The sequence below is a fragment of the Bombyx mandarina genome, chromosome 20 (genome assembly GCF_030267445.1).
Source record: "Bombyx mandarina strain Sakado chromosome 20, ASM3026744v2".
Taxonomy (NCBI): domain Eukaryota; kingdom Metazoa; phylum Arthropoda; class Insecta; order Lepidoptera; family Bombycidae; genus Bombyx; species Bombyx mandarina.
In genome coordinates this window covers 8,033,446-8,060,103 of record NC_143226.1, presented here as the reverse complement: position 1 = coordinate 8,060,103, position 26,658 = coordinate 8,033,446, and the positions used below count along the sequence as shown (strand labels likewise).

The 26,658-nt window shown below is 41.2% G+C and overlaps 2 protein-coding genes across 5 annotated transcripts in view; one reads left to right on the top strand and one right to left on the bottom strand.

The window, feature by feature from the left end:
- Nucleotides 1–26,658, top strand: part of LOC114249434 (uncharacterized) — a 152,219-nt gene that overhangs the window by 64,135 nt on the left and 61,426 nt on the right. For all 4 annotated transcript variants that reach the window (XM_089735971.1, XM_089735972.1, XM_089735970.1 and 1 more), the window contains exon 4: nucleotides 1,037–1,179. In XM_089735971.1, coding sequence (XP_089592097.1) covers nucleotides 1,051–1,179 — 129 coding nt within the window. In that variant the 5' untranslated portion in view covers nucleotides 1,037–1,050. The remainder of the gene's footprint in view (nucleotides 1–1,036; nucleotides 1,180–26,658) is intronic.
- Nucleotides 15,318–17,628, bottom strand: LOC114249432 (lipase 1). The gene has a single exon (XM_028183015.2). The coding sequence runs from the start codon at nucleotides 17,453–17,455 to the stop codon at nucleotides 16,202–16,204; it is 1,254 nt and encodes a 417-aa protein (XP_028038816.2). The 5' UTR covers nucleotides 17,456–17,628; the 3' UTR covers nucleotides 15,318–16,201.

Below are 26,658 nucleotides of genomic sequence, written 5' to 3'. Positions count from 1 at the left end.
AGCCGAAAACTTCACTTACCTTAAGTTTACCATTAAGTTTAAGTCTAAAATAAAAAACCTTAGTTACTCTTTATATAATCAGCTATCTATTAGTGAAAGTCTCGTCAAAATCGGTCCAGTCGTTCCAGAGATTAGCCGGAACAAACAGACAGACAAAAATTGTAAAAAATGTTATTTTGGTGTATGTACCGTATATATATTTATATGCATGTGGTAAAAAGCAGTTATTTCAATATTACAAACAGACACTCCAATTTTATTTATGTGTATACATTCGAAATTCCCTAGAATTCTCATGTTAAAATACAATCCAAATCACTTTTAAACGCGGTAAAAATGTACTCTCCTTTCCGAGCCGACCTGTGTGAATGCACGGTTATACTACATTTGAATTAAAAATTTCATTAAAAGTGGTCAATTAATGCAAAACTTACAATTTAAGTTCTTCACATTTATATTATTTACTTAATAAATATTATATGTTCGGAATTTAATAAATATAATTTCTGACCCTCTGTATTAGGAACCGTCTACCGCAGTAATAGGATCTGACCTCAATCATACCTCCGTATTAGGGAAAATCGACCCGGCTATTTAAAACATTTTTTAAAATAAGTAATTTCTAGAAAAGAAACATAGACTCAACAGTAATACGAAATTTAAATTCCATATTTGACGATGAAAATTTTTTCCACCTTTAAAAATACCTACAAATGCTTATTTTTCTTTCTTACTTTCAAATTTTGCGAAATACCTCCGTAATAGGTGCTTTTACCTTACATTTCTGCTTCACGGCAGAAATAGGCAGGGTGGTGGTACCTACCTGTGCGGACTCACAAGACGTCTTACCACTAATAATTACGCAAGTTATAATTTTGCAGGCTTGAACATTTGTTAAGTACGTATTTCATTAGAAAAATTGGTACCCGTCTGCGGGATTCGAACACCGGGACCGTCATATCGCTTGATACGCATGTACCGGGCGTCTTATCCTTTAAGCCACGACGACTTGTGATAATAACAATAATATACGCAGGTGTGGACAGTAACATGACAGTAACACGCGGCGAGGACTCCCCCGAGCGGTCGGGCGGCGCCCTCCGACGCCTGCACTACAAGGCCACGCGCAGGGCGCATTCCGCCGCCGCCCGCCACCACAATGCTGGTACTCCACCCAAGGTAAGGGCCGTAACGTACAAGCGCAAACATTAATACTGAAGGCATTCGACAAAGGGAAGATCTTCCACCGAGCGGGTGATATTGCTCGGTAGACCGACGGTCCCAATGTTGTTGTTCAGAACTTGTATATACGCAAGCTTATCTTGAAAATGTTGTCCCATAGACATAGTCCACTGAGTTTCTCGCCGGATCTACTCAGTGGGGCGCGTTTCCGATCCGGTGGTAGATTCTGCGAAGCACTGCTCTTGCTAGGGTCAGTGTTAGCAACTCTCCGGTTGAGCCCCGTGAGCTCACCTACACACGTTAGGGCGAAGCTGAAATAGCCTCTCAAGACTATCAGCATAGGTAGGAAAAAAATGTCGTAAGCAAGATTCAGGCATCTGTCAAATATCTTCTGTGATGGCTACTACCACAATATTAACAACAAATCAATTCTAATCAAATAAGCGCAGCCAGAAAGCGGACCTAAGTACTACATATTATAATCAAGCGACACCCGAGGAAATGGGATCCGCGCCGGATGCACGTCACACGATTAGTGACGTCATCATCGAACCGGAAATGAGCGTGACGGGAAGCAAGCCATTGAAAGCTCTTGTGGCTGTTTGAAGATTGTCTCTGTGCTCTTGATTTGAATTTAAAAATATTGTAGGATGAAAGAACGAACAATTATTATTTATCTTTATAGCGGGACAGACACTTTTTTTTTATGATTGAGATGTTACTGGTGGCCCGAAGGCCTTTTCAGTTTCACCAGGACAGGTGGGCGAGCAAAGGCTCAACCAGGAGGGGTGGGACTTGCTAACAGCTACCCGAGCGCCTCCGAAGGAGACCTAACAACTTAAGAGCAATTGCTTCGCGAATGAATCTACTACCGGATCGGAATCGCGACTCGCTGAGAAGATCCGGCCAGAAACTCAGCGGGCTGATTCATGGGTTAGGTTGCACGTCGACCTCTTTGTCGAGTTCGACGAGTACGGTTACCGGGGTCCCTAAGCTCGCTCCTAGTGTTAGAGCTGAAGGCGTCTTAAGCAAAGGTTATTGGATCTGATGGATCCGTAAGGACGTGTCTAGGGCGTCGACGGTGACTGGCTCCTGCGTGATCAGGATTCGGGGAGTAGTCAGCGGTGGCAACGATAAGGCGATTATCATGACGGGGACAGACCTCTCATGACACCTGTGTTACACAAACCTCACCATCACCTGCTTATATCTACTTCCTGTGATGGCCACAGAGGATATTTCAGTTTGGCGCGTTGTATTTGTGAGAAAAATAGAAAACCAAGGAAAAGCTTAAGTGCTCTCCGACGTAGCTAATTGGAAACGTGACATATCTCACGATCGGTTTTGTATCAATCAGCAAAAATTCATTGATACATTGATACAACAGAAAAACAACAAATAGAGTTTTTTTTCCAGATTTTATCAACTTTTTTTCGCGTTTGTGTTTAAACCTCCTATCCAATGATGAGTTGTTACCGTCACCCATGGTCATCAGCAATGCCCCTCGAGTCACTGTCTAGGGCCGTACGTGCGCTGTATGTACGCTGTACGTCTTTGCCAGTCCTGGGTTCGATTCCAACTTGAAGCAAACATTCGTGGGGTTTGTTTACTTCTCGTCTGAATGTTTAGTCTAGAATATATCTAGTATGAGTATCAGATATCAGTCTCTGATTCCCAAAGTACATAGAGCTGTAGTTGGAGGCGAGATCCGCGTGTGCGATTTATACCGAACATTTCATTATTTACATTTGCGGAATTACGCAGGGGTGACACATCCTAATTTCTATGTCTGCCGCGAAACAGACACGCTTTTCGGGTGGAACAGGCATTTGAATGGTGGGGGGAGGGGGGCAGCTGTCACATAATAAAACTGATACTTGCACTTATTCACATCCAGATCCTGGAATATATGTCGTCCGATCACTTTGAAGAGCCGCGCAGAACTTTCATGAGAAATTTTTCTTAAAACTGATCAATCAGAAACACGTGGAGAGAGACCTGATGGTGCTTGTCGTCATGGACTCGTTGCGATTCAAAACGAAGATCGTCTCCTGGTACCCTTAACACCAGGCGGGTCGTGCGTTTGTTTGCTAATATAAAGCTTTCTCTCATTCACTTCAGCTCACTATATTACAAGTCAATATTAAACAGATATTAAAAATATGGATTTATAAAATTAAATTATTAAAAATTTATTAAATTATTAAATTATTAAAAATATGGAAAATATGGATTAAAAAAGATCAAAGTCAAAAAATCTTCGTAATCGTTCTTGTCGTAAATACTTTTTATTAAAGCAAATAATTAATGAGAAATACGCTTCCATAGACAACAAAGTGACCCGTCTTCTAATGTCTTCTCGACTGTTCAATGAAAGATTCACGAAATGTCTTTGTTCTTCGAAATAAGTCTCTTTCGAATCTATTTCGTGTCCAATAATTACGAGCTGTTATTGAAATACGAATGAATACATTCAGTAACAAATCATTATATTAGTTGGTTGTTTGTTATTTTCTTAAAACATTATAACAGTATGTTCACTGCCTTTGCTAGTGTGGATGCGTATATGGGCCACACATTCCTCAGATATCTTGTGGGCGCACCGTGGAATCATGCATTCAGAAGACACGCTTTCTCAATTAGACATACCTAGTGTTCATTGATAAGGAACTCTCAGACACGGCCCACTGAGTTCCTCGCGGGATCTTCTCAGTGGATCGCGTTTCCGATCCGTGATAGATTCTGCAAAGCACTGCTCTTGATAGGGCTAGTGTTAGCAACGTCGTCAGGTTAGAGCCCCGCGAGCTCACCTATTAGTTCTGTGAATCTAGTATAATCCCTGGAGGTTACTAGAATAGGTAGGGAAAAATAGAGAAGGAATCACACTATCCCCGACTTCACTAATATTTAAAGCCAATACCCAAGCAGCCAACACGTGCTCACAGCGATGTCCATTACTCTGTTAGAAAAAATAAGCCACATTGTGAGCCCGTGTGGGTAAATACCACCATACTGTTAATATCCGCCGCGGGGCAGTTAGGCGTTTCGATAAGGAGAGAAGGATAGTCGTTATACAAAATAATAAAATTTCGACCGCAGTCCTCGTGTTGGGGGGATACACGTCGTGATGCCTTTGGGCCCCGACGACCGCTTAAGCCTAGGTGAGCTATGAGCTCGTCTAGCGTAGTCGTTTGTTGACATTCATTTATTTTAAAAATATAATAAAAAAACTTCAAGATTGCCACCCCTATTGCTAATGTTATTGGCATCGGATGCTATCCCGGATTATTGAGCTTTTTCTATCGTGGAAGCTTCGAATAAAAATAAGCTCGTTTTAAGCTCTCGACTACTACGTAATGCGATATAAGGTTAAAGGTAAACAGCAATTTAGCTGTTGAATGTTGTTGGTTTCGATGTTATTGCGTTATGTTTTTATAGTTTCGTGTTGGTTGAGGAGGTGGATGATCTCACCGCTGATCTGCTGGCGAGGGTTTACCGGGGACTGCCCACTACGCGGTTCTTCCCTGCTGCAATAAACAGGATCTACCAGAACTTTAAATTGAAAAATCTGACAATGTTCTTTTATTCATGAAAAAATGAATAACGTTATTTCACATTATGAATACATTTTATACTACACTAGCGACCCGCCCTCGCTTCGCTTCGCTTCGGAAACTGTAATTTATTATTGATTTCTCCACTACTTAATGGATGTTATTATACATATAAACCTTTCTCTTCAATCACTCTATCTATTAAAAAAAACCGCATCAAAATCCGTTGCGTAGTTTTAAAGATTTAAGCATACATAGGGTTATGGGGACAGAGAAAGCGACTTTGTTTTATACTATGTATGTAGTGATTATATCATTTCAAAATTTAAATTAATGATGATTATATGACCATAAAAAATATAACTCATAAAAAGCGTTTAGTTCTGTTGTAAATTAAAGTACTTTTACAATATTTGATTAGTTGGAAATTTAATTAAAAATCGAAAATTTCTCGTATTTCTGGCAAGGCTTGAGGATGGCCTATCGGATAGTTGACAGTGCTAAACGTCATTGTCATGTTTATTGTATCTTTCTCCATGTTGTTGTACCAAAGTTTGTTTCGCGGATAAAGTAACGAATGAATGAACGAAAACTATGGACGAGCTAGACGTAAAACAAACAATACAACTTTGATACAAGCATCAAACAACAAGACCTCGTTGTTGTGATTGTTGTGTGTTGTGATTCTTGCGTTGAACGATGTGCTGTACATTCGTCAGCTGTGTTGTCGTCGTGGTCTAAAGGATAAGACGTCCGGCGCATTCGTATCGAGCGATGCACCGGTGTTCGAATCCGGCAGGCGGGCACCAATTTTTCTATTGAAATACGTACTCAACAAATGTTCTCGATTGACTTCCACGGTGAAGGAATAACATCGTGTAATAAAAATGAAACCCGCAAATTTGAATCTGCGTAATTACTGGTGGTAGGACCTCTTGTGAGTCTGCACGGGTAGGTGCCACCACCCCGCCTATTTCTGCCGTAAAGCAGTAATACGTTTCGGTTTGAAGGGTGGGGAAGCCGTTGTAACTATACTGAGACCTTAGAACTTGTATCTCAAGGTGGGTGGCGCATTTGCGTTGTAGATGTCTATAGGCTCCAGTAACCACTTAACACCAGGTGGGCTGTGAGCTCGTACACCCATATAAGCAATAAAAAATAAAAATATTAGAGTGCCTATTCGTCGATGTTAGAGTAGTGACGTGTAGCTAGTGGCAGAGCAGACTCAGTTCCACTTCAGTCTGCCTGTTTCTGCCGCGAATGAACCATCCGGCTTGAACGTTGAAGCTACAGTTCTGCCGGTGCAACTCAGACTTTCAGCATTAGTTCCTCTTAATACTCACACTATAAACAAAAACATTATTCTTACTTAGAGAAATGAAACTTTTAAAACAGTATCTATGTGATTGTGAGTATGATAATTATGCATACGTATATTATATATTATACGCTGCCAGTATCTTCGGAACCTTGCCTAAAGGGACTCCTTTTAATAATATATTTTAGTTATTAAATTATTATTCTTCTTATTTATTAATATTAATATTATTTTAATATTATTAATTTAGTATTTAATTAGTTTATTTTCTTATTATTAGCGTAGCACGAGTCATATTTATATTATGCATACTATTTCTGAACGAGCTTAACTTTTTCAGAAAGTTATAAGAGTCCGTGGAGCTTCATTGTTAAACGAACTTTGGAACTTGAATATCAGCGAGAATTTAATGGGTATTATGTAGGTGGCGCGCGCGTGAAATGCGACATTTTCGCGCAGTTTTCCATTCATTAGTGCAGCTTCATAGAGACGAGACTGACCTGAAGTAATTAGTGGGCCAGCCTTCCAGGGACACGGGGTGGAAGACGCATTTCTACCGTGAAGCAGTAATGCGTTTCGGTTTGAAGGATGGTGCAGCCGTTCTAACTATACATGAGACCTTAGAACTCATATCTCAAGGTGGGTGGCGCATTTACGTCGTAGATGTCTATGGGCTCCAGTAACCACTTAACACCAGGTGGGCTGTGAGCTCGTCCACCCATCTAAGGAATAAAAAAAAATTGTATACTAGAACCACTCTACCCCTTTCACGTCTGCAAAGCAGCATGTACCACTCGACTTATGATTACCAATTACACCAATATAGGCTGTACATATTTAATATTTACTACAAGAAGAAAATAAAATTAACGTTGAATGTAACTTTTGTACGTAAATTGCTTATTCTTATTTATGTGTAAAGAAGCAGAATTGAATTCTTTTATTTTTTATAATAATTATTATATTACTAGTGGTCCCGCAGTAGTCGAAATTCGACTATAATTAATTGGAATTGTAAGTTTGTACACTATTGTGATTGTATTTTATGCTTCTATAATCACAAATTTCGTCAAGACTACACTATAAAAAATATTAACAAAGACAAACAATATTTAATCTATTCTCAATTTGACAACAGACGTCAAGAACAAAAGTTTGACAATAAATAGTATGCATGCGTGTGTGCGTCAAATACACGGTATGTAGTGTGTGTAATGTTTTCTTTATTGATTTAATGTATCTTGTATTGCATTATTTAAAAAAAAATTAGCATTCTGCACTTCTTCTCTATATTCTCTATAAGTGTGGAAAATTTCATACTCCTCCGTCCGCGCAATTTTCGTAAAAAGGGATACAAAGTTTTTGCTTCACGTATTAATATATAGATTATTATATTATTATAATTTGTATGTATATTTACGGAGATATGTATGTGTACATACATGCATATGTGTTTCACTGGAATGGTGCCTACACCGCGCGTAGTTCGTTTTCAAATTATTCTTGTCTACCTGATGGTTGTCTGGAAGAGATCGCTCTTAGCGATAAGACCGCCAATTGTACTTTTTTGTGTTTAATGTATCGCACTGTTTATTTGTTTTTTGGTGTACAATAAAGAATACTCTCTCTCTCTCTCTCTAAAATTGGTTGGTACATTTTGCGCACGTATGTATAAGATTGATCGCCATGGAGTCCGCCCAGTCTTAATCTGGAGCCTTAGATCAGTCCGTCGTATAGCTGTCAATAAGCGTATCTCTTTCACGAATAAACAGCGACAGACCTAATGCACCTAAAGAATACAGAAGCCTTATCATTAAGAGACCACACAAAGACTTGTGTATGTGTTTCAATTAAGCTATCGATTGTAGTGAATGTGATAAATACAGACTAGATGTATTTAAAGAGATATGCAATGTGAGCCTCCTGACCCAGTTGTCGCCGATCGATGTGGGTTCAACGACCGCCAGCTGCTGAATCGGCCGGTGGAGCCTCCACTAGAAAGCTATAGATATTTTTGTGTCAGGAGAAACTACAGTTACATCGATCAATACCTAAGAGTTGAATGGAATCTTGTAGTAGCTACACTTTTTACACGCTTCTATTAGTTTCACTTGCAGCTATCTATGTGACGGAATCTTTCATCATTTTCATCAAAAACAAGGACAGGTGACCATAAAATGATTTTATTACTAGATGTGGAAAAAAAAATTAGTTGAGCTTGCTATCCAAACAGGTTTTTTTTTAAAATTACGTTATCATTTTCCTAAGAAAATGTAATGTAATACTAATACATGTTCACGAGCTCAAAACGTTCACTAGGAAGGAATAACATCGTGTGACAAATATATTTTGAGAGCACAATAAAACTGAGACTTCGAACTCAAGTTTCAAAGTAGCTGGCGCCTTTGTTGATGACTTTGGGCTCCGGTAACCATTTAACACTAGACGAGCCGTGCGATCGTTCACCTATCGGGGCTAAACAAGCTGGAGGTAGGATCGGACTCTGGCTATATTCGCTACCAAAGATTTTAGCATTCCGGTTGCAACGGACAAAAAGTTTCAGAGTGGGCTTAAGTAAGTTTCTTGTCTGCTGGTATCTACGGACTAGGAGTCTGGTATGCAGTAATGCACAAGTAGTTTCAATTAGTAAACTTGTAGGTTGTAAGCACAGTAACGCGGAACTAGCCTTCATGGATGAACAAACCAAGCTTTGACATATCTTTCAGTTAATGGAAGTTAAACTCTAACTCGAAACAGCATGAGAGCCGTTAAATTTTCCTTTTGTTAGACTGACGCTACGGTTTGATTGATGTAGCCGCCGCGCCAAAAGGATATCGCCTCACATTACCGACGCGCCCGTATTGGTCTCCAGTATAATTTGCAACGAATTAACACAACGATATGAGACTTGCGAATATCTAAAAACAAAAAGTAAATAAATAAAAAAAAAGCTTAGTCGTAATAATTTGAGCTGGTTTTTGAAGATGTAAACCTTGAGAGATGAAATCGAAGTCTCAAACGTTTTGTACTACGGCTGCCAAACTCTTCGAAACGGAGCGCTGATATAGATGAAATCGCAGTAAGCTTTCAATATGCCTTCACAGCTACAAACGATGTCCATACTTCTCATTTATCTTTAGCAATACGTACGCAGCACGTGCACGTATTTCTTATTGAATGGATGTCGGGCAGACAGACTACCGTGTTTTTTTTTTAGTTTCAATTAAAATACTTAATAATATTATTTAAAAAAAACTGGCCCTGTTAGAAGCCGGCTTGGGATGAGGCGGAGGCCGCGCGGCATGCTATCCTCACTATAGCGTGCTGCAGAGTTGATATTAAAGAGTGACCGTTGGCGACGTACAGTAAGTATTCCAATCCGATAGGTTCGTTCTGGTCCTAGTTGCGATGCCGACCGGAGGACGCGGTCGAGAGCACCCTTGCGCACTGCCGCAATAGCACCGTGTTTTGTCGCGCATTGGACTTGTCGCTGACGACGATCGTGGCTACAATACTCGGCAGCTATGAGTCCTAAAAGTCAATGCTCGACTTCGGCGAGTCTACAATCTCGCAGACGAGGTGAACGGTTACGGTAGGCAGCGGCTTGGCTCTACCCCTGGCATTGCTGAAGTCCATGGGCGACGGTAACCACTCACCATCAGGGGGGCCGTATGCTCGTCTGCCTAAATGGGCAATAAAAAAAAGCCCAGAGAGAGGGAGAGCTCTTCCTTCTCGGTACCGAACTGGCGCTAAGCCAGGGGCCAGGGAAGGGCTTTCGCTCAGCTCTGGTCCCTGTTGATTGGTCATCTATAGCACTTCCAATTGGGCAGGCTGGTCCTGGGCCAGCAGGGTATGCCGAGTCACATATAGTACATGCGCCACGTTGAACTCGGGAACCTCTTAGGAGGTGGGGTCTAAAATAGAAGACAACAGCCAAGTATGTTACAAGATAAAGATTTGAGGAAAGCCCAGAGCAGTAGACCGCGGTTTGGACGTATCCCTAACAAGAACAAACAAAGAACTAAAATACTAAATAGTGAACTCCGATATCGAACTCGGACCCCGCTTATGGCTTAGTGTTTAGAGTCACCAGCCTACAGAGCTACACGACGCTCCTACACTTGGCATCGTGTACCTATAGCAAACACAACCGACAAAAACAAAAAACAGGTATTTAATTCTGATTGTAGCTAAATTTATTTTAATTTAGTTTTTACAGAATAGCGATTAAATCTAAAATAAAGGGTATATTTAAAAGCAAGGTTAATTAATACGTAATAAATTTTTTCTTGTTTTTAAACTACGGCCCGACACGTTCGACTGCGCCGGCTGTCTTTGCTCTGAGATCTGACGCTCCGAATGTTGTCCGGAATGCGTGTATGTTAATAAACAAGCAAGAAATAATTTTGAATCGTTATCGTGAAGTAGTTTCGTGGTGGTAGGACCTCTTGGGAGTCCGCACGGGTAGGTACCACTCTGCCGTAATGCGTTTCGGTTTGCAGGGTGGGGCAGCCGTTGTAACTATACTGAGACCTTAAAACTTATATCTCGAGGTGGGTGGCGCATTTACGTTGTAGATGTCTATGGGCTCCAGTAACCACTCAACACCAGGTGGGCTGTGAGCTCGTCCACCCATATAAGCAATAAAAATAAAAAGATTTATCGGGGTCACAGTCCATCTAATATTAAGTTGTTATCGGAACCCAGAGACATATCGAGTTGAAGTCTCACCGACATTCAACAAGTAATTTATTCAAACTATATTTATGAATATTTGCTTAGTGTAATGAGAATGTATGCTACTTACTTTACTGTACTAAATATAGTACAGCGTATAACGTAATGGTGTTTCTCTCTGTCCACTGAAACTTCCATGATGAAGAATCAGATGACACTGTGGGGTTGTGTGGTCTGGTCACGATGGATTAAAAGAGAGTAAATAATACGTCCATTCAGTTTGAAGGTTAGGTTTATTTTGTAAAAGGTGTATTTAGTTACAAGACAGTTGTGCTGAAGAAGCACTTTAAATAAGGCTGTATACATACTTGAATAGTTACACACTACAGTGGATCTATATCATTATATCATGTCTATTATGGTTTCTGTATTTTTCGATGGATGAGCCTGGTGTATCCTGATAGATCATTAATGGCGGTCGGGCGGGAACATTGGTTGGTGCCACCACCACTTCTTTACCGTGTAGCTGACCAGAATAATTGACTTAGCATCACTGGGCTAGGAAAACTGCTGGTGGTAGAGTGTGTTGTCTGGACGTAGGAGTATTTAATTACAGTCTATTTGCGTTACATTGTCAGAGTTCGAAGGGTGAGGGTCGTTACCGGAGCCAAGAGACCATGACGTGCATGCTACCACGGGGTGGGTAACCCTGAAGATGCGGCCGAAGCCTCCGTTGTATTGTATAACAGCTGCCCCCTCGGACTGGAACGCAGGAGTACTTCGCATCAGAAATTGACAAGATGGCGATACCTGCCTACCCAACCGAGGTACAATGGAAACGTATTAACAGCAGTAACTTCGACAATTTGTTTTCGCTATTATACGTTGGACTGCTCACCGCACTAATGTATCCATCCTCAAAGAGCTCCAAATCAATCAAAGGCTTTCGTCGATTGTGCAATTGCGAATACTTAATATATTTTGACATATCATTCGTAATGAAAGCTCATTGGAACGTTTAGTGGTTCAAGGAAGAGTAGACGGTCACCCGCAAGGTGGACAGACTTGATTAAGTCATCTATTAAGCGTTCCCTTACTGAATGTTCACGTACCGCCACAAATAGAGAGAGATGGAGAAGTCTCTCAAAAGCCGCAACCAAGCATTAAGACATACGTAACCACGACCACTCCAGGAGTACGCCAGGAGTGTACGACTGAGAAGAAGAATTATACATTAAAGTTCCCTCGACGTTTTTGATTGACCATGGAAATCGGTTTAAAGCATGTGTTAGATAGCAGGAGTAGGAGTACACGGAGCGCTTTACCCATTATGACACTGACATTTTATACGTCAATAAATAGCTATATGTAGGTACAATAAGGATGTAAGTAATGTTTGTTTGTCCGTCGACCGGTTAACGTTCTTGACATTGCTGCACTATCAGTCGAAGCAACGCGATTAGACCCGGTCTGTAGGGCTGGCCATTCCTTGTTTCATTAATAGAGGACACACGATCCAGTTCGCCGACAGTTCACGGACAAGAGTTCTCGACCGACACGACAATGCGGTCGGCACGTCGCGGCGTCGGCAGGTGTCAACCGAGCAGATTTAATGCAAATTATTTTGACAGTTGGCTTTACTGGTTTGCGCCTCGATAAATTCGATAACTCGCAATTGAAAGATCACTGCTTACTATTTCAGTATTGTATAATATTTTTATAACTCATCATCATTCATCATTCTCCTGTCCTTCTCCCAGTCACCTGGGGTCGGCGCAACATGTTTTCTCCTTCCATAGTCCTCTATCATATACCATTTTTTCGCTCACTCCCCTCTTACCCATATCGTTTTTTACGCAATCCATCCATTTCTTTTTAGGTCTATCTCTTCCTTTATATCCTTCCACATTCATAGTTAACATTCTCTTACCAACCTCATTTTCATTTCGTCTCATCACATGTCCATACCATCCCAAACGCGCACTCCTCAGCTTCTCTATCACAGGTGCCACTTCAGACTTCCTCTAACATATATTAATTCCGTATTCTATCCACTCTCGTTACTCCACACATCCATCGCAACATTCGCATCTTTGCTGCATGCAATCGCCTTTAGTTGTCCAATATTTTTTATAACTATTGAAACAAAATATTCATAATGAAACCATTCAAAGCAACCAAATAATTAGAATTTCATTGTTAAATGTCGTTTAGTAAAATTAAATTGAAAGTTGTTGGTTGTTTAGTGTTTAAGGAACACCATGTGAACTGTAAATAACCTTATGATATCGTCGTCTCTCCCTTATTTCTATAATTAAACCCAATTAATTTAAAAACGGAGTTTGATTGAAAAAAAAACACGCTAAGTTGATTAATTTAGAATTGGCCTAATCTTCGAGTCAAACAGATGATCAATGTAAGATTGAATAACAATAAAATAAATTTTGAGTGAAGTTGCTCTTTCAGCTCGTATTAACACTAAAAAAGAAAAGTTCATTAAACTATAATTAAATTTTCCTTTAATATAAATAAAAAACTATTTAAATTAGAAATAAAGTAACACGCCGTTGTAGCAAACCGAATTAAAACTAAGAAAATTATTCTTAAATACGGAGAGTTCCTTCTATACCATCTAAGGTCAACTGGTTTATTACAATGAGAAAATTCTAATTATTTTAAAATTATACTTAATTTATACACACAATAATTAGTTTAATAAAATAAAAGGATAAATATAGATAATATATAGATAAAATAAAAGCGTAGGGTGTAATTAAGAAACAGTCTAATAAGAAAGTAAATAATATCTAGTAATGATATTTGTAGCATTTCAATCATCCTTCCCCCACTTCAGCAATGCCATTAGTAATGCTGACGTTTAGGGCAGGAGTTCGCCTACCAGGGGGGCATGAGCGACATGGCAGTCTTCCGACAAACTGCTCGACCAGGCCAGGACTATTGTGGACTCGACTTACTTTCCAAGCTGTGCATTTTTGAAAAACCTATTACATGAAATCGTCGTGGCCTAAAGGATAACACATTAGGTGCATTCGTATGCAGCGATGCATCATTGTTCGAATCCCGCAGGCGGGTACCCATTTTTCTAATGAAATTTTTTACTGGTTGTACTCACCTCTCGTGAGTCCGCGCGGCTAGGTACTACCACCCTGCCTATTTCTGCCGTGAAGCAGTAATGAATTTCGGTTCGAAGGGCGGGGCAGTCATGGCAAGTATACTGGGACCTTAGAACTCATATCTCAAAGTGGGTGGCGGAATTTACGTTATAGATGTCTATGGGCTTCGGTAACCACTTAACACCAGGTGGGCTGTGAGCTCGTCCACCCATATATTCAATAAATAAATAAAACATTGAAATCAACGCTATTTACATAAAATTTATAATTATGTGCATAGTTGAAGAAGATATAAAATGTATCAGAGCGCAGCCCTAAGACCGTGACGTTGCGGACCGGTCGTTAATTATCATATTAAGTTATTCAACATTATACTCGATTATTTATACACATACAAATAATATGTATGGTTTGTTTGTTTGACTGTTATCTTTATGTGTTCGTGTTTCGTTCATAAAAGATTGCCATAGCGTCAATGAAGAAGGGTTACTCTACTGCAAGGGGTGCATACTATGTACATCAACCATATGACCAAACTCGCATTGCTAGAGATTTTCTATTGCCGGCGGCTTATAATGTAACCGAGAGCCAATTCGCGAACAAAACTTAGCAAGCTTGGCATTTTATTCCAAGTGTCAGAGGGGAGACGCTATCAGCATATTAATTTACTTACATGAATTTAGGAACCATTCAATTTTAATTATTTTATCGGTGATTGTGTATACTGACTTCTATTTATAAAGGTACATTAAAATGATCTAAAAAAATGTACTGGTGGTAGGACCTCTTGTGAGTCCGTGCGGGTGGGTACCACCACCCCGCCTATTTCTGCCGTGAAGCAGTAATGCGTTTCGGTTTGAAGGGTGGGGCAGCCGTTGTAACTATACTTGAGACCTTAGAACTTATATCTGAAGGTGGGTGGCGCATTTACGTTGTGGATGTCTATGGGCTCCAGTAACCACTTAACACCAGGTGGGCGGTGAGCTCGTCCACCCATCTAAGCAATAAATTAAAAAAATTGTATTTTTTTTTTTTTTGCAGAAGCGCCATACAAAAAGTCTGTGTCGAATTTCATTAACAGCGAATAGCTTGGAACGTCTGCGTCTACAGAGATACTTTAGTCTTATTCCGTATAAGAGAGTGGTCTTTGTCATTTCGGATCCTCCCGATCCACTAACGGAGCTTTCAGGTATCCCAAGCACCGATCATCGTTCTCGTCGAACCCATCGCTTGCGACGAAGGGCTCGATGAGTAAAATAACCCACAGACACAGCCCACTGAGTTTCTCGCCGGATCTTCTCAGTGGATCCGGTGGTAGATTCTGCGAAGCACCGCTCTTACTAGGGTTAGTGTTAGCAACGTCGTCAGGTTTGAGCCCCGTGAGCTTGTTAAGGTTACGTTGAAATAGCCTCTCAAGGCCATCAACTTATGTAGGAAAAACATAAGAGCTTATTTTAAAATCAACTAATATTATACTGGTTCAAATCTCGAATTAATATCATTTGAAAATTACATTTTAGACTGCCATTATCCAATGTCAATGAACCCTAAAACCGGATTGCAGTCGATTCTTGAAAATTGACAACGTATTTTAATCAAATTGAAGATATAAATAATAAAAAATACTATTAATTGCCTGGGCTAGAAATTACACAAATTAAGAAGAAGAAGAGGGCAATTAAGAATTTCATTGAAGGACTTCATGATGATAATTCCGATTTGATTTGTCGTCGAGAATGATGCATGAAAGAGCTGCGTTTTATTAAAGTGTGATTTCCGATATTGCCCCACCACCCTGCTGAGAGAAGCTGCAAGACAGCTCGTGTTGAGGATGCCTTTGTTGACCTTGAAACAAGGACTTAGGTATCAGTTATAATATAAAAGCGAATCTTCAAATCAAATACAAAAAGATTTGCAACAAAACTACGTAGAATGACATCAGCCCGCGTCGCCATCGTCTCGCTATGTACCCATCGACATTAATATCTCGGATCGATGCATTGTGTGCATTTGTTTTTATTTTGCCGTACGTCACTTCTTTATAAGATTCAGGATTTCGGTCTGATGATCATGATCATATCACACTTTAGGTCACGACCGCTTCAGATTTAGTTGGACACTCTACTCTCTTAAGCAAAAGCAAATAGCATGACTGTAACTGGTCCACATAGCTCAAACAGTAGACGGATTCTAATTATGAGTACGTAGTAATTATTGTGATTCTGGCTTATAGAGAACAATTACGAAGCCGACTACCCAAATAAATTAAAGATTAACAAATAAACCGATACACAATGATTGAACCTCCAAAACAATTAGTTATATTTAACAAGTATTCACGTACTGCTGTATATTTGTAGGTACTCATTGATCTTAGGGAAAATAATCTCCCCCACACGACTACTGTAGGTAACGCTCATGTGGTTCCAAGCCGGGTCCTTGATTAGGACTGCTTCTAGAACGTTTGGGAGTCTTTCCATCGCCCATTCAACATCCTTGGTGTCCACTAATCCGTCATTCTCCCCGTAAATTACCACGACTGGGGGTGATACAGCCGATATGTTATACTCTGGCGGCTCCGAGGTTCCGTATAGTTCTAAGTTCTTCTGATGTCCGTAGTTGAACTTCACAAATTTGTCATTTGTCATTGCCTGTCCGTACTTCGCCATGTTGTGCAACGATGTTCCAGCCGGGAAATGTCCGAAGAGCACTCTTGTCGTTTCGTTTGACATCGATCCAGGGTGAGCAACGACAGAGTTAAACTTGTTTAGGCCAGCATCGCAAAGCCCTTCCGTGAACTTAGTGAAGTGACAAAAGAAGGCCACAAACTCTTGGCTTAAAGCACCCTTAGAAAAAATTTCATGTAGACCTGCCGTCGTCAACAGCGTCTCCCAACCCTGCACTGTTTGAGTCAGCCTTCGATACATAGTTGATTTCGTATTCGTCTGTCTCGTGGCCGGAGCCAAAGCTATCATGAGTTTGATCTTTTCACAATAGTTCGGTCTCTCGGAACACATGATGAAGAAGGTTCCCGCGCCCTGCGAGAAGCCCACGTAGTTGAGGACGTCAGCTCGGGACCGGTCGAGAACGTAATCAAGGATGGCTGGCAAGTCAAAGTACCCGATTTCGTCGGCTGAGAAGTTCCAGTAGGCGGCGTCTGAGTCGGGATCGAGAGTGAGGTGGCGCCGCGAGTAGTAGTTGCCGCGAGTGTTGGAGAGCCACACGTCATGGCAAGCGTCTGCCAGCAGGTAGGCGAGGCCGGAGCCGGGCCCCGCGTCCAGCCATGAGTCAGCGCTCTGCAGCAGACCATGCACGAGCAGCACTGGGATCTGTGTACGCAAGCACCGTTGGCCGCTCGACACGCGGAAAACGGTCAGCACGAATCCGTCCTCCGTGACCACGTTATGCTCCTCGCACTGATACCCGTGTCGGGTCGCTAGTTCCGTCACGTTCAGCAGGGAGTCCGGCGGGTAGCCCAACTGCCGCTTGGTCTCATTTCGTATCGGCAGTAGCGGAAGTCTTATCGCGATTATAATTCCGAGCGCGGACCAGAGTAGCACGTTTAGCGTGTGAGCTCTCCCCGCCGCCATGTCAACAACTGAGTCCACAGTTGTACATGTAATTAATCTATATTAATACCAAGTGCTGCGACCGAAGCACACTGCTCTAAGTGTCGTTTTTTGTGAACAGACGTAAAGTAGTGGCGCAGAAAACTTCCTCAAGGTCGGTCGCTTTGTTGTTCAGTTTTGAGACTGCTGATTTGTTCTTTTAATTTTTATTTACATATCTCTTTTAATTGGAAATAACAAAAGGCTACCTTGTATTTTTAAACTAGTTATTTTGGTACCGATTTGTGAATCACTTGACGTCATTTAAAGGATATATTTAAAACCGTTGTCATGTACATAATAATATGTATTCATCGGATTGCCAATATGAAATGCCACATGAAATTTACCAACCACCCCGAGACGTACAATTAAAGACTCAATTGTTTGTATGACGGCTGTCCTTTAACCGAACGCGTGACTGCTACGCGGGCTGCTACCAGGCAGGAGGGGCTCCCGTGGCGGCCCACATGGCACCACTCGTATACTCGTTACGTCACTACTATAAGTCTGAGCTGCTATAGGATTCCGCTCTGCTCTGCACAACGGAGCATCAACTAATTGTTCTTAGAGCTTGTTGAAAACTAGGAATAATGAATATCTTTATTAAATACTAGCTGACCCAACGTAGCTCCTGACTTCGTAGTGCCTCAATCAATAAATAAAAGGCCTAAACTTTTGTATAAAATAAACTTAAAACAAACAAAATAATTCCGTCCGACAAGGAACGACACATCAAAGGAAAAACAAAATTGTTATTTTTATTTAATTCCGAGCATTTTCATATTTACCTTATAAACCTTTTAAACCTTCTCTGGACTTCCACAAATAATTCAAGACCAAAATTAGCCAAATCGGTCCAGCCGTTCTCGAGTTTTAGCGAGACAAACGAACAGCAATTCATTTATATATATAGATAGGTGATACAAGGAAATTATCAGTCACGATGCTAAATACGTGCAAATTCAATATAAAACAGATTGTACGTAGCGCTATGTAAGTGTACATACATACATTTAAACAAATAAATGCACATCGCAAAAACGACCTTCACCCATTTGATAATTAGGTAAATTTTATATTTAAAAAAAATAGGTACAATATGTTTGGGAACGTGTACCAATAGGGTTGCCGTAAAAAAAATCATGGCTATGATAAATTAAAATTTCAAAAAAAATATTTTTTTTTCATATTGACTGTTGGTTGATTAGACTCAGTCTAATCGAAAGTATATATTATATTATACAACATTTGCTGATACAGTTGATCGGCAGCTTACCTTTCAGTTCCCTATTCTGCTCTGCTTATCTGCTTACCATGACTAATACGTAGGTAATTTTATTGCGATTAGGGCAGTGTAGGGTAGCTTGAGAAAATGTGTTCACTGATAACGGTAACCAGACTTAGAAGTTAAAAAAATTGGAGCAGACAAATGCGTGACAGGGAAGCGTTGCTCATACTGTTTCATGCGATAGAGGAGGACGCAGCATTGCAGCAGCGCGCTACCTGCCTTTAACATATGCAAAAGTGCGCATGCTTCCTATCCGTTCTATGGACAAGGGAAAGCGGTAGGCAGCGGCTTGGCTCTGCCCCTGGCATTGCTGAAGTCCATGGGCGACGGTAACCACTCACCATCAGGTGGGCCGTATGCTCGTCTGCCTACAAGGGAAAAAAATATATATCTTAGTATAGGGCATCATTTTGGAGAGTATTAATATATAACGTTCTAAAAAAAATAAGAAAAGGAAAAATATTATGCAGCATGCTGTGGTCGTCAACCGGCAGTTACCGGTCCTCCTGGTAAGACGTCTTCTGGCAAGTAAGTACAACCACGCTGCCTATTCCTGCCACGAAGCCATCTTGCGTTACTGTTTGAAGGGTGGCAGCCATTGTACTATATAATTAAAACTTTGATATCATATCTCGGGTGTTGGCGGTTCCGGTCTGCTCGTTCACTCGTCTACGGAAATAGCATCAATAAGATTAGAAAAGTTCTGAGTGGCTGTCGTCCCCACTCACCAGCGGGCGGCCATTCGCGTGTAGACTTGTACAAAGAACATTTTTGTTGCGTGCCACAGCGGGATACCACACGAGTACCTAACCTAAACATCAGCCCGCTGAGTTTCTCGCCGGTTCTTCTCAGCAGGTTGCGATTCAGATACGGCAGTAGATTCATTCGCGAAGCAGTTATTCTTGAGTTGTTAGGTCCCCTTTGAAGGCGCTCGGGCAGTTGTTAGCAAATCCCACCCCTCCTGGCTGAGCCCTTGCTCGCACACCTGTTCTGGTGAAAATGAAAAGGCCTACGGGCCACCAGTAAACACTCAATCATTAATAAACACACGATTAGTTTTCTTGTATCAGTTGTGTAGAATGTATTCTAACTCAGTTTTCAAGTTTACCTCTAAGAGCTCACGGGAGCCACCGCTCTCAACTGGAATCTATATATTAATACGTGAAGCAAAAACTTTGTATCCCTTTTTACGAAAATTGCGCGGACGGAGGAGTATGAAATTTTCCACACTTATAGAGAATATAGAGAAGTGCACAATGCTAATATTTTTTTTTAAATAATGCATATAAGATACATTAAATCAATAAAGAAAACATTACACACACTACATACCATGTATTTGACGCACACACGCATGCATACTATTTGTTGTCAAACTTTTGTTCTTGACGTCTGTTGTCAAATTGAGATTAAATATTGTTTGTCTTTGTTAATATTTTTTATAGTGTGGTCTTGGCGAAATTTGTGATTATAGAAGTATAAAATACAATCATAATAGTGTACAAACTTACAATTCCAATTAATTATAGTCGAATCTCGACTACTGCGGGACCTCTAGTTTTAAATAAATGATTAATTAACATTGAATCGTTGAGATTCAATTATTATTTAAAATTACACACGTCAAAGGTGTTTGTCATGAAATATTGGAAAGTATAGTTTTTTATTTAAAGACTTCATGAAATTATGAACTTATAATTTAAAATAATGAATTTATAAAATAAAACGAACATATTATGGTCACACTATTTAGTAATTATGCAAATAGTGTACGTTTAACAGCTGTATTTTTATTAGACAATATTTTAGTGCAGTAGTAGCATCCTGCAGGATGAGCCGCCTGGGACGCTCTTGTCCAGGGATGCGAGTGTGTCGGTGTTCGATACACGCAGAGAGGCGGGGTGGGATTACAATTAAACTTTAAAAATTAGCAAAATTTACGTAATTCCTTATGGCGTAATACGTCATGTCTCGCGATGCCTTAGGGTAGGGTCGGCAGGCACCGCCATCTTGCCCCTTTATGGCGTGCAAAAGTCTTATGTTCGGATCGGACGCGTCATGCACGTCGTGATGTCTATGTGCCGAATATGTATATTTAGTGGACTGCTAGTTCGCCCAGCCCAAAAACTTAAGTAACTGGACCTTTTTTTTATTGCTTAGATGAGTGGACGAGCTCGCAGCCCACCTGGTGTTAAGTAGTTACAGAAGCCCATAGATATCTATAACGTAAATGCGCCATCCACCTTGAGATAAGTTCTAAGGTCTCAGTATAGTTACAACGGCTGCCCCACCCTTCAAACCGAAACGCATTACTGCTTCACGGCAGAAATAGCCAGGGTGGTGGTACCTACCCGTGCGGACTCACAAGAGGTCCTACCACCAGTACATACTTTTCGTGAACATACTTTTCCAGTTTAATTTTTGCAGCCGAACTCCAGCTAGACCACTGTAAAGTTTCGAAAGTCTGATTGTAGTTAAAAGCCAGAGGTTCCGTGACCTTCATATATCAGTAATCGCCGTAAAGATAATGCGTGAAATTTCTGTAATTTAATACTCGCGTGCCGACACGAGCCAGCGACAAACCGTTTGTAATTAAGCTGAGACACTTTGAAATTTGTACCTCGGTAACGCGCGTATAGCACGCGAGCGCGCCCCGTATAGTGTGTCCCGTATAGCGCGCCCCGTATAGTGTGTCCCGTATAGCGCGCCCCGTATAGCGCGCCCCGTATAGCGCGCCCCGTATAGCGCGCCCCGTATAGCGCGCCCCGTATAGCGCGCCCCGTATAGCGCGCCCCGTATAGCGCGCCCCGTATAGCGCGCCCCGTATAGCGCGCACTGTATAGCGCGCCCCTTATAACGCGCACAACTGACACGATCCTGTAGACCGAATGGTAAACAGTCGACGTCGCCCTAAACACGTTATTTCGGATCCTCCCGGTCCATTAACGGCGCTTTTAGGTACCACCAGCACCGGTCACCGTCCTCGTCGGAACCGTCACTTGCGACGAAGAGCTCGACGAGCGAATTAACCCATAGACACAGCCCACTGAGTTTCTCGCCGGATCTTCTCAGTGGGTCGCGTTTCCGATTCGGTGGTAGATTCTGCGAAGCACTGCTCTTGCTAGGGCCAGTGCTAGCAACACTCCCGGGTTGAGTCCCGTGAGCTCACCTACACGTTAAGGAAAAGCTGATATAACCTCTCAAGGCTATCAGAATAGCTAGGAAAAAAAAGCGCACGAGCTCAGCGTCTACTGGTGCAGGTAAACAGATAAGTGCGGCAGTCCCGCAAGGTCTTTTACTGACGTAGTCACTGCTCCCCTCGTAATGACATGTTGATACGACAATTTGTTGTTGTTACTTCTCTGGTTGTAGACGGTAGATGCTAATTCAATTCGAACTGCTTATTTATTTATTTAGTCTACTTACAAATTAACAGTAGAAGCCAAAACATTTGTAAGGTATTAATAATTAGCTTAAGTAATTCCTAACAGCAACAATAAATCGCTGCAAACCATCATGGAATATATCCATTTCCGGACCATAGGCTAGCAAGCCATTGAGTAGCGAGACAGCACGATGCGTCGGAGAGTTAGCGGTGTGCTGCGTACGCGCGTGCGTAGTACTAAGAAGCTGCCGCTGGCGACGCACCCCTCCACACATAGATCCGCGCATGTAGCCATCAGGCACATATAACTTATGTTGTTGTAACAACGCAAGCCGTATGTGCAAAGCTTTCGGTATACTCGTATGGACTTCACTGGACAGGTATTGAATTCCACGCGTTTTTAAATGACTTCCACCATGAGACAAAGAATAAATAACACGGTGTATAAAACATGGCGTTTTTTTTATTGCTTAGATAGTTGTACGAATTCACAGCCCACTTGGTGTTAAGTGGTTACCGGAGCCCATGAACATCTACAACGTAAATGCCACGCCACGCACCTTGAGATATGAGTTCTAAGGTCTCACTTTTAACAGTACAACGGCTGCCCCGCGCTTCAAACCGAAACGCATTACTGCTTCACGGCTGAAATAGGCAGGGTGGTGGTACCTACCTGTGCGGACTCACAAGACGTTCTACCACCATTACGTGATTAACGGTGGTAGGGCGCCTTGTGAGTCCACCCAGAAAGGGACGGCCACCCCCTGTTTCTGCAGCCAATCAGTCATTCGAACCGGGTCGAAGGGAGGAACAACCACCATATAATAATAGATTTGTATTCCTTGTCTGATGCGGCATCCACATTGCGACACCTATGGGTTCCGATAATCAATTCCTTGATGTGGACAGTGGGTTCGGTCCCCCGTCCATGCAAAAGACATATAATACGTGAATGATGTGAGTTGCAATTTCATCCAAATCAATATCCTCGTTTTTCTCGTGTTCCACCCGTACGTTCGTTCCTCCCCTATCGAAGGTATGCAAAGTGATTTTACTTACTTACCTCTCGTCCCTTGAAAGGGCCTCAGACAGAAATCCAATCGAATGTTGTTCACTGATTTCTGCCCTTGGCTTCGTTTCGCTTGTTTTATATTTAAATATTTGTTTGTGTGTTTTCAAAGTCGGATATGTCATCGTAATGTCGCCGGTGGTCTTGTTGAAAATGACTTCGTTCGCCATCTTTGATCTTATATCAGGCGGACATAGTACGCGTGACGTTAGCCAGTATTTCTCTTATTTATAAAAAATGTATCATTGTGTGAGTACCGTGTTGGACACATCTTATGTCTTGTAGAGTCGAAGTTATTGTTACTTATTGTGCGCAGAATATTTCGGTGTTCCCACGACAGATGGCGCCACAATCAATCTATTTGTTATAAAATTACGGAATAGTTATACGGAATACAAACTGACATTTTCGGCACGTGACAACACTCACGTTGAGATGTCCATAGGCTTTAGCAACCGATTAAACAGCAGGTACGAAAGCTCATCATACCTATTCAATTGATAAAACATTGGCACATCTATCTCGGTACAACAGGTAAAACAATAAATTAAGCAAACAAACGCGCTTTGTAACATAAATTAATATCCATTTTATATATTCGTATGTTGATGTTGTTTCGAGGGGGGTGTAACACAATTTGTGCTTGAATGAGATGAATGAACTGAAATATGTTCAAATAATATCGCTATAGAGATTTTTATTGAAGGGATTCTTACCACGATGTTTTGTCAGGTTTGATCAGTCCTCGATATTTGGGTGTGTTACAGGCGGCATAATCATTGCCAGACTGAAGACTTCGGGTAGGATTTTTGACACGAACAAACCTGTCTACCCTGCATCTAGGTCGTTCTTGGTGGTTACCATGACAACTCGATTACTCGTCCCGAAATAACACACCCACAGTATCGGTATTTTGGTGGTAGGACCTGTTGTGAGTCCGCGCGGGTAGGTACCACCGGCCTGCCTATTTCTGCCGTGAAACAGTAATGCGTTTCGGTTTGAAGGGTGGGGCAACCGCTGTGACTATAATGAGACCTTAAAACTATATCTCAAGGTGTGTGGCGCATTTACGTTGTAGATGTCTATGGGCTCCAGTAACCACTTAACACCAGGTGGGCTGTGAGCTGGTCCACACATCTAAGCAATAAAAAATAAAAAAACTAGGTCGTTCTTGGTGATTACTATTGCAACTCGATGACTCGTCCCGAAATAACGCACCTACAGTATCGATAGTTTGTCAGGGCAGTTTGAGACCACATTAAATTATTAAGTAGGTATTTAATTAATTCTTAATAAATGTAATAATAATGGGCGCAACTCGCTTATTAGGCCCAGAATGATTGTAGTTTTTATTTTTGGCTATTTGAATTATTTGTTTGAACAGGCTCGGCATATAGTGGCGCCCAGGGGAGAGACGGCTGTGGCTGGTTAAACTCAATTCAGTAATGAGGTCCGGACTCTGTGTTCAGCGGTGCCAGATCTTTGCGTTTCGTTGTTGAGGTCCCGTATTCATGTACCCGAGCTGATCGCGCCGTCCGCTTAGTTGGGCTAGTAGGCCTGCCACAGATGTCTGTTCTGTGGGTGCCAAGGTCTGTGGATGGACGTAGATAATCTGCGATTATCTTGGAGGTGGCCAAGAGAAGTTCTATGTCGTATTTACTTACCATTATCTATGTATTGTCTGTCACGTCCTTAAAATACGGTAATAAGGAATTAATTGATACTCGTCGTGAATTTTTTAAGGACACGGTTGCTGGTTTCTCAAGTAGAAATCCTGGGAAGAGCCCGTTGAATAATACTGTTTAGCTTAATTAAGATATATATATATTTTAGACCAGTATATTAAATGGCCGTAGCTAGAAGAAGGAGAAGTTATAGTAAGCTGGTCAGTAAAACCCTAGCCACAGATGTGTTTAGGATCGTTCTGCATGGGGCACAATTTCAGACATACACAATATTTAGATATAGGCAAAGGGTAGGGATAGAGGCTTGGTTATGCCCCCAACAATGCCAACGTCCATGAAAGATGACCATCTGCGGTGACCACATGGACGTCAAGTTCACCTACCTACGTATCAACAAAATGTGTCTCCTTATTGTCTGGTAGTATTGACAATGTTAATGGCGATGACGCGACGATTCGTTCAATTTACTATGTAGTTTTCAAATAGCTATCTTTCAAATTATTTCATAAATCAATATATTTGAAAACATTATTGAGAGTGGACTGGAGTTTGACAAAACAATGGAGCAGCAATATTCTGCGACTGCGCGCAGGGCCGGACTTGGCACGCTCTAATTAGTAGGAGGAGGTGGGATGGCAATTATGGATATAATTCTGTTATATTTTATAAATTCCACTTTCAATTCGGTTTCACTGCTATTCCGCTGCCAGTAACTGTGTAACAACAATAAATATGTCGGAGAAGCCACAATTATTAACAACATCATCATAGGGGCGAATAGGGTGATCGAGCTAAGAGAGATATTCAGTACACCAATCACGTTTGTTGTCTTAGAATAATTTAGAAATCTTTTCTTGACGTTAGCAAACGAAAACGAATGACAGTTCTTAGGACGGGGGCGACGCTCTTCAAGAAGGCTGGTTGGTAAGTGTGATGGCGTCCACGCGCCTCCATCGGCTAGGTTCTGTCGTAGCACGAAGCTAGCCGAGTTCCGACGATACCGCAATCGTGCTGCCATCTCTCGGAAATCGTGCTGTTTTTCGTTTAGCTACCAAGCTAATGACCGTCTCCGACGAATAAATACTTGACTGGGAACAAATCAAGAACGGTCATTCAGCCTCAAACTTGGATTCCCTGTGTTACGGGTACCAGAGACTGATATTACATACTTATATAAGTTTAAACATGTAAATATATAAGTAATAAGCACCCAGACAAAGAGCAAGTAAACCTGTCCATCACACGAATATTTGCCCACACGGGGAGGTCAGTTTGTTTTTATTTTATTGCTTAGACAGGTGAATCGGTTCACGGCTCACCTAGTGTTAAGTGGTACCGGAGTAAAGTAGTAAATGGCGCCACCCACCATGAGACCCATGATTTAGTGAGAACAAATCCCTATTCAATAAACTTAACGATACGACAGAATTTTAAAATACGATCCCATAGGTATATTTAAAATAAAATTCACTTAAATTTATTATGTATTGTCAACCCTGCTAAAATTTCGTTACATACGGCCGGTATTGTAAAACGACCACTTCTTAAGTTCAAATCTATTAACTGAGATTCTCTCGATTTCACGTAAATATTGATATTATATCTACAAGGCGCTGCGATGACTCCAATCGGCTCAGAAAAATCAGTTTTCTCTAACCCCCGAAACCTTTTTTTTTTATTGTACACACAGTTAATATAATACAGTAATTGCGATAAGATATAAAAAATTGCGAGCTTAACTCAACAATTGAGTTA

Coding starts and splice junctions, on each gene's coding strand:
- LOC114249432 (XM_028183015.2), bottom strand. CDS start 17,455: ATGGCGGCGGGGAGAGCTCACACGCTAAACGTGCTACTCTGGTCCGCG.